Source organism: Kryptolebias marmoratus, linkage group LG19, assembly GCF_001649575.2.
Source record: "Kryptolebias marmoratus isolate JLee-2015 linkage group LG19, ASM164957v2, whole genome shotgun sequence".
In the NCBI taxonomy this organism is placed as follows: domain Eukaryota; kingdom Metazoa; phylum Chordata; class Actinopteri; order Cyprinodontiformes; family Rivulidae; genus Kryptolebias; species Kryptolebias marmoratus.
In genome coordinates, this window is record NC_051448.1 from 811,609 (window position 1) to 820,194 (window position 8,586).

Consider the following 8,586-nt stretch of genomic DNA (forward strand, 5'->3'; position numbering starts at 1 on the left):
CACACACGCACACACACACACACACACACACACACACACACCTTGACAAACACACACCAGTTTGTCCAGCAGGCCGTCTGCAGAACCGTGTGTCCTGATGATGTCCTCCAGCCTCCGGCTGAACTCCTGCATGGGGTCGAAGGTGTCGGAGGAGGAAGAGGAGGCGCAGGCTGCTGCTGCTTCGCCCTCTGACCTCTCACCCTCCAGGGGCGGAGCCTCATCAGGCTGGGGCGGGACCAACAGCTCAGCTGCTTTCACTGACGTCTCCATCCTCAGAGTTACTGACGGAGGACGAAGGAGTCGATTCAGAAACAAACTGATCGATCAGAACAACAAGAGGTGAGTTTTCCTGTTTGTCACATGAGCGTCTACCTGTGAACTATTTAAGCTCTAAACCCAGGTGTGTGACCTCTGACCTCCCCCAGAGGTCAGAGGTCACACACCCAAACTCTCATTGACTTCCATTGTCTCTGAGCTTCCAAACAGGAAGTGAAGGCTCGTTTTAACTCTTCATATCTCCTCCATGAACCCTGTGGGACCATCAGAACCTTCTGCTGCTCACGGGTCAAGAAGTTCTGATCCGACTGAGGCTTACTTTTTACTCTGAGTTTCTGCCTGAAGTCCTGTCCTTGGGAATCACCATGGCAACCAGCTCCTCAGCAGCTTCTATATTACCCAGCATGCTTTTCTTCCTCCTGTGTTTCCATCATGGCCGCCCTCATAGATCCTTCCTGTCGTCTCTAATCAGAGCTTTTATTAGCCTGAACTTTCAAAATAAAGCTGATAGATACTCTTCAGAATAAGAGTCTTGTGTGCTGCCGGCTCAGAGGAAACATGACTTCTGCTCTCGGTGACGTCTAAATTTAGCTGCTCAGGCGACACACAGCAGAACACCTGTCGGAGAGTTTATTCTCAGAACTTCCAAATATGGTCAGACTTCCTGTTGGAGCCGCTTTCAGCTTCAGTATTTATTCTGTTTACCTGCTTCATGTCAGTCTCTACCTGCTGCTCTGACCTCTGACCCCTGACCCCAACCCTGCATGTGCCAAAGACCATCAGGCCCCGCCCTCAGCATTACACAACCAATCAGAGCTCTTCTGCCTGAATTTCAACATGTTTACCAGCTGAACAAATAACCAAGCAGTTGTGTACTTCACATAATCCGGAGGAAAGCATAAAAATCCTCTGATGGTTAAATAAACTCAGAGAAATCCAGAAAAAACAAGAAGACTGATCATCAAATACATCCTGGCTTTTCTCTGAGCTGTCAGCTGAAGAATTAAAGTTTTCAGAAACTAATTAAACAAAGAAAAGACATCTGTAAGGTTAGAATATAAAGTCATAAATAATCTGAATAAACAAACAAAGAAAAAACCAAAAAGTTAGGAGAGAAAAAAAGCTTTTAAAGAACTTTAAAGCTTATCAGTTCACACAGACCCGTTATATAATACAAACTACAGATATTTACTGTAAAAATGATAAATTCTGCCTAAAGGTCAACAGTTTTAGAGCTAAAATGGTTTCCAGAGAGGTTAGAACAATGTGTTTCCTGAAACAAGCCAGAGGTCAAAGCAGCTCTTTTATATCAGAATCATTTCTACGTTTTATAAAGAATCACATCAACATGAGTCAGTCTCTGTAAAACTTCACACAGATTCTCTTCTGACCTTTTTTAACTGACTTAAAATATACATTTCTGAGCAGATCGACGGTGAATGAGTCTTACCGGGTTCAGTGTGGTGAAGGAGGTGAAGAGGAGAAACCAGGCAGAGGAAGGACAGGAGGAGGAGGAGGAGGGGGCTGCTGATGGTCCTAACAGCTGACCCCCAAAATAACCCACAGGATCAGCTGATGAAGAACCTGGAATAACTCAGAGGATTTTAGCTGAAGCTTTTAGACTTTTTCTCCCAAACTTGACTGAAAATTAAAAGTTTTGTGTTAAATTTGATTTGGTTTATTAATTTACAGATGAGCCAACATGCAGACATGAGCAGAAATCTTCCCAGGTTCAGTGAAGGCAGCACGACCACAGACACGTGTTATAACATGTGTTATATCATGTGTTATAACAAGTGTTACAACACTGATCCACTCCCAGCAGCTGCAGTGGCAGCAGATGACCAGATGGTGGCAGCAAAGATATGTGAGAGAGTTAAGAGCAAAACCAGAAACAGATCTGTGGGGGTGTAGATATAGGTGCTGTAGATGTAGCTTTAGGTGGGAGTGTGTGTGTGTGTGTGTGTGTGTGTGTGTGTGTGTGTGTGTGTATACATATATACACACACCCTTACTTCTCACAGCCTGTTCGGGGTTTCAGATTTGAAGTTTAATTCATTAATTCAAACATTCAGAGGTGTGTGAGTTTCTGACAGCAGCTTTGCTCTGAGAGAAATAATTTCTTTATTTCTTTAAAAATAATTTTCTCGTCACCTTGAGGCTGAAACAGCTGAAAGGATCAAACCTGACCTTTAAAGTCCTGATGTTCAGTAACTGAATCTAAAATGTAAAAGACTTCTTTATGTCTCTCACACTTTACTGCTTTCTTCAAAATGTCAATTTATGCAGAAATATAAAAACATGCATTCTAAGTCCACCTATATGAATAAATTGTTTTTAAACCAGCAGAAGCTCAGCTGTGTTCTCTGCATGCATAATGTTGAAGTGAAACAGCCAAGCAGCAGAAAAAAGAACATTTGCAGGTTTCCAACGACTGCAGAGCCGATAATTACAGGTGAAAAACAGGAGGAAACCTCTTTGTGTTCATAAAATAAAAGAATGGAGAGAAATGCATCAAATTACTCATTAAAATGCATAAAAGCACGAGTTAAAAACCCTCCAAACAGATGTCTTTAAACCTCCTAACATGAAGCTCCACTCAGTTTTCTGCCGGCAGAAGTCAGATTTTTCTCTTCCTCATTCAGGTTTTTATCTGCTGAATGTTTTGGGTTGTATTCTATCTTAACAGCTTAATTCACTGTATCTTATTTATTTTGCCAAAAATAAACCAAATCTGATGGTTTTCCAGTCAACTGGTTGCAGAACAGAAAAACCACAAAGAAAAGACTCAAACTGAGTCACTAAACTAATGTTTAAATAGTTTACTGAATATTATTCATGTTAAAATGAGGTAAACAGTGAAGGGTTCTTTTCACTTTATTTATTTGTTTATTGATTATAATCTGTGCAACACAATAGAAAATTGAGAGGTTTGTGAGGAATTACATCAGAGAAGTTAAATTATTTACTTTTATTCTGCAGCAGAATCTGTAAAAGTTTCAGTTTTCCTCGTTTCTTCCTGCAGAGCTCCTGTTTCTCCCTTCTTCTGTCTTTATTTCCTTTCTGTTTCTCCTGTCCTCGGCTCGTGTTATCGGCTGCAGCAGTCATGTGTGCACGTGGACGTGCACGTGGACGTGCAGAGAATGTGAAGCTGCACAGCAGGACAATAATAACCTCCAGATTAGCTCCTGGCTGAACATGAGGCTGAGAGGGAAACAGAAACAGGAAGTGTTCGATTTAATGAATGAACTGAATTATTTTAATGTTGCAGTTGATTAAAGAAGCTAAGATTTATTATTAATCATCAAAGATACATTTACTAACTGTGGTACTCAATAAGCTCAAAGTGACAAAACATGAGCTGAAAGTAGCAAAAGGCTAGTTCAAGCTGAAAGTATAGCAGCTAAAAGCTAAAGGAGCTAAAAACTGAGGCTTAAGTTTCTGAAGGAACTGAAAAAAACGACAGAGAAAATGTTTGTACAGGAAGTTATTTTCTTTAAAAAGTAAAACCTAAAAGTGCCAGCAGCCACCTGCTGAAAGAGCCGAAGGGTTAGGCAGCTAACAGCTAACAGCTAACAGCTAACAGAGACATGACAGACAGGAAAACGGCGAGAACGATGACTCAGCATTACACAAGGAGAGGAGAGAGAAAAGACGGAGGACACAGGAGGACACAGGAGGACGAAGGAGGACACAGGAGGACACAGGAGGACGAAGGACACGGTGTCAGCAGAGACCAGGGGGACAGCATCAGCAGTAAAAATGAGCGATGAGACGGGATCATCCTCAGAGGAGCCAACTGGAGCCATCTCATCAGCAGTTCCAGGGCTCTGATCACAGAAACTCTTCTTCCACCGTCCTGACCTCGCTGCAGAGATCCATCAATGTTAGCTTCCAGAATAAAACGACTCCGAGCTGCCAGGCAGGAACCATCCAGCTTCTGTCCTCTGATGTGAACTAACTGGTGACTCTTAATTTTATTGCTTTAAAGCCTTAATAAACAGACGGATCCAGGCTGGCTGCTCTGCAGAGGAGGTCTCCTGGAGCTCGACTGGGAATCCGTTCATCTTCTCATCCTTGATGCTGATGGAGTCAAAACACACAAATATATCCGCCTCAGACCTGCAGAGATACGGCCTTCTTTCAGGTTTTACTTTGATTTTTATTACAATCAACACACAAACAACTGACACACACAGTCCTGGAGAGAAATAAATACAAACACACATAAAGTGAGATTTAAAACCATTATTTGGAGCTTTCCTGAATGTCCCACTGGTCCTCAGTTCACAGAAATGTTTCTGATGAACTGAAATCACGTCCATCATCCACGGTGGAAAAGAGGTGGAAACTGAAGGTTTTCAGAGTCCGAGTCTTTCAGGGACTCTGGGTGAGAACTTGGTCCAGAAGCTTCAGATGATATTTTCCCAGCATGCAACAGGAGAACCAGACCAGAAAACCTTCATCCAGCATGTTTTACACCTCTTAGAAAGCCCTTTTAATGAAGCTGTAAGGTCCAGATGTTTCTGCTCAGTGGAAACCTGTGGGATCGATGGAGGAAAATCAGCAACAATCTGCAGCTTTTTGAGTTTTTGCTTTGACTCGACCCCAGCTGCTGCTCTGATCTGAACCTTTCCAGCGAAGCCTGATTGTCCTGAAGTGAATTGATTTTCTTCTTCTCTGCCTCGGAGGGCGTTTCTGCTGCTCTTTGCAGCGTGACTTTATTTGCTCCACTGCTGAGGTGTTTAATAAATGAGCAGCTGTCTCTGACAGATGTTCGCCTGCCTCTGGAATGCTGAAGTGCAATAAAGCAGCGTCTGACGGCGACAGCTCGCAGATTATTGCCTCTCGGCGGCTTTACTCACTTATTGATTCGATATTTAAAGAGGAGGAACCTTGAACCTCGGAGCAGAGGCAGATAATGAAGAAACGCAGCCGGTTATGGAGCGGTGACACTTAAATTAACTCTGGAAAGAAGCTTTTTAATGGAGGCTGCTGCTGATTTCACATTCAGCCTTAAAAAGACGTTTAATTTGTTTTACAGTTTAAAGTTAAAGTCATTTTGGTTTTAGCTCAGGTAGAGTGGCTGTGGCAGCCATCTTGAATCAGGTTGACTCTAAGGTCTGAAGGTTTCATTAAAACCATTCAGTGGTTCAGGAGATATTTTGCTAACAGACAAACACAGAAAGAAGCCCTTCATGGCTGCCTGTTCTTTGAGCAGGAGACGTTTCTTTAAAGGAATTCCTCAGTTTGTTGTTGGTTTGCAGCTTGTTTAGTACAAATCTGATGTAAGCAGGTTAATTTATGATGGGATGTTTCTGTGTTAATCAGTTTATTGATGGAAATTAAAGCGACTGCAGACAGAAAACCCAGAACTCGGAGAGTCATTAGAAAAAAAACCGATCGTGACCCGGATTGTTTTTTGTGAAACCCCAACATTTCCTGAAAACTTCATCACAATCTGTTTATCTGTTCAACGCTTGTTGGAGGAAATTAAACCCAAATGATCAGGAAAGTTGTCAGTTTGTTGAACAGAACTGAGTTCGGCTCGTCTCCTCAGGCCCAACGACTCCACATTTTGTTGCTGATTTCGTCAAGTTCCTGTCATAATATCCTGTCAGTCTGTACTCGATGCTCGGCAGCTCTTCTTCCAGCTCCACGAACTGTGGAAAAGAATTTGCCTCCAACTTCTTGTGTGCAGCTCTGAGAGCACGCCTGCTGCCAGAGTCCAGGCCGAGCGCATGAATAAAAGATGGAACCTGAGCAGGACCAGGGAGGGATGGCTGCAGGGCAGAGCTCAGACAGGACGCTGTGCAGAAACACACACCGGCTTCAGCTTTTACTCACTTTTCTCCTGACACACACTTGTTATTCTGACGTGCAGGAAAACTAACACAGAAGACAGTCCGGAGGATGAGTCTGACATCCCGATTGTTTTTTACAGTGTTGCTCAGAACTGGACCGGGACCTTCCCGCCGCGGTGGAGACGGTTTAAACACCTCCTGAACGTCACCTGATCTCCTAACGAAAGTTTCTGCTGTAAACTTTGTTCTGACGCAGAGAAAAGTACATTTCATTTTTCTGTAGAAATATTTTGACACAATCAGTTCTGCTTCATGTTCTTTATGTAAAAGAACCAAACTGAGGATCTGAACAGTCAATAAATAAAATCAGGCTCAAAGTGTGAGCCAACATGCAAACAGAGCTCAGAGGAGCTGAAGGAGAAGAAATAAAACACGGCAGGAGCCTCCTGTAAGACCCAGCTGTGTTAGGATGTTCTGCAGAAGTTTAATGAGCTCAGCTCCTGCAGGAGCTGCAGTTTGGACATCTTCTACCTTTTAATCCCAGCTTTGCACAACCAAGATCACCTGCAGGACGTAAAACAGCCCGAACACGGAAACAAACAGGAAATACACCGAAAATCACAGAGTTTCTTCAAAGATTACAGCTGAGAGTCGGACCGGACGGCTTCTGAGCAAACTTTAAAGCAATCATCTCAACCGCGTCTGACTTTCACGTCAGAGTTAAAAGTGAGGAGATTTTAGGAAAATAAAAAGTTATTTTTGATGTAAATTCCTCCACATGTCTGAGCAGAAAGCTGTCACAATCCTGCAGCCCGAGAGGGAAAATCGAACTTTAAACGTGATGAATCAGCGCCGACAGCTCTCAGATTAGGTTTTAATTTACCTTACAGATGTCCTGAAATCAGAACAAGTTTGACTTCTTAAAGACTGGAATTAATGCAATTTATTTCAGTTTGAGTCATAAAAAAATCCATTGAAACGCTATAAAAAGTATTTTGTTTATTAGACATTTAAACAAACGAACAGATGAAATGTCACAAATAATCCCAGGACAGTTCTTCCTAACTGGATTATGATTAATTGGATTATTGGATGATTATAATTGGAGTACGGTTTGGGTTTAATCTATTGTTTTAATAAATGAACAAACAGAATGATGAAGAGTTGCAGCTCTGACTGCCTCCCTCATCTCTGAAAAATCAAAAATATCTAAAAAATTCAGGTAAATTTTCTGCTTCTGGCTTGTTGCTGCAGCAGCTGCATGTTGGAAGGAGATGCTTCAAGATTTCAGACTTTCACATTTCAGCAACATTACACAAGAAATTAAATAAGTTATATTTTAAAAAAGGTAAAACTTCGATAACTTTTGAAGAAACGTTGAAGGGGGCTAAGGAAGGGAGCTAAGGAAGGGAGGACTAAAGTCTCAGAGACGAACTTTTATTTTGACGAGCTGTATTTTGAAACTCCAGATTAAAGTTCTCTTCCTGTTTGCTCTTTAATGTTTAAACTCTGCCGAGCTTTCCTCAGCATGATGTCAGGATGTGTGTGTTGTCCTTGTGTGTTTTATCCCCTCAGTTCAGTTTCATGTTCGTGTCCCTCTGTCCTCTCTGTCCTCTCTGTCCTCTCTGTCCTCTGTGTCATTATTCACCTGCCCCGCCCACCTGCACCTGTCTCACCTGTTTCCACTTCCTCGTCAGCCCCGGCTGGCTTCTCAGCAGTTCTTAGTTGGTCCTCACTGTAGTCAGGTGTACTCCTGGTGGTCCCCCTCATGGTGGTCCCCCTCCTGGTGTCCCCCTCCTCGTGGTCCTTCTCCTGGTGGTCCCTCTCCTGGTGTCCCCCTCCAGGTGTCCCCCTCCAGGTGTCCTCCTCCAGGTGTCCCCCTCCAGGTGTCCCCCTCCAGGTGTCCCCCTCCTCTGCAGTAAAGTAAGTAATCTGTTTATTTCTGCTCTCTCTGAGTCCGCCTGCATCCTGAGCTTCAAACTTCCTCCTTTTCTTCAGGCTTGAAGCCAAAATGTCAGCGGCCATCTTGCAGGCAGAAACAGAGTAAAAAGTAAGCCTCAGCCTCAGTCGGATCAGAACTTCTTGACCCGTGAGCAGCAGGAGGTTCTGATGGTCCACAGGATTTATGGAGGAGATATGAAGAGTTAAAAGGAGCCTTCACTTCCTGTTTGGAAGCTCAGAGACGATGGAAGTCAATGAGAGTTTGGGTGTGTGACCTCTGACCTCTGAGAGGACACCATCAGAGACACACTGGGTGGAGACGAGGAGGAGATGTTTTCACAGCAGCTGACTTTCTGTTCTGCCTTTTCTATTTTTAACAGCATTTTATTTTAAAAGTAGGATTTTAATAATAACAAATGATTCACTTTGCTTTAAAGAAAATGTATTTTTTAAACATGATGGTATTAATTATTTGTCTCCTTTAAAACCAAAAGTTGCTGAACTTGTCCTGCCTGTTAGCTGTGAATTCTCCTGACAGTATTAAGGTCAGAGTGGATTTACAGCA

At 42.9% G+C, this 8,586-nt stretch overlaps 1 protein-coding gene and 1 long non-coding RNA gene across 5 annotated transcripts in view; one reads left to right on the plus strand and one right to left on the minus strand.

Annotated features, from left to right (window-relative positions):
* txlnba (taxilin beta a) overlaps positions 1-1,877 on the minus strand; it is a 9,683-nt gene extending 7,806 nt beyond the window's left edge. For 2 of the 4 annotated variants that reach the window (XM_025002578.2, XM_017440382.3), the window contains exons 1-2: positions 1,727-1,877; positions 58-281 (exon numbers count right to left, since the gene is read on the minus strand). In XM_025002578.2, the coding sequence (XP_024858346.1) occupies positions 58-270 (213 nt within the window). In that variant the 5' untranslated portion in view covers positions 271-281; positions 1,727-1,877. Of the gene's footprint in view, positions 1-41; positions 305-1,726 lie in introns of those variants that run through there. The other 2 variants (XM_037981448.1, XM_037981449.1) reach the window with 2 other exon arrangements.
* Positions 1,878-7,794: 5,917 nt separating this feature from the next.
* LOC112449888 lies at positions 7,795-8,255 on the plus strand. The gene is made up of 2 exons (XR_003038440.2): positions 7,795-8,003; positions 8,079-8,255. It is a non-coding gene; the product is annotated as an uncharacterized LOC112449888 (long non-coding RNA).
* The last annotated feature ends 331 nt before the right edge of the window (positions 8,256-8,586 follow it).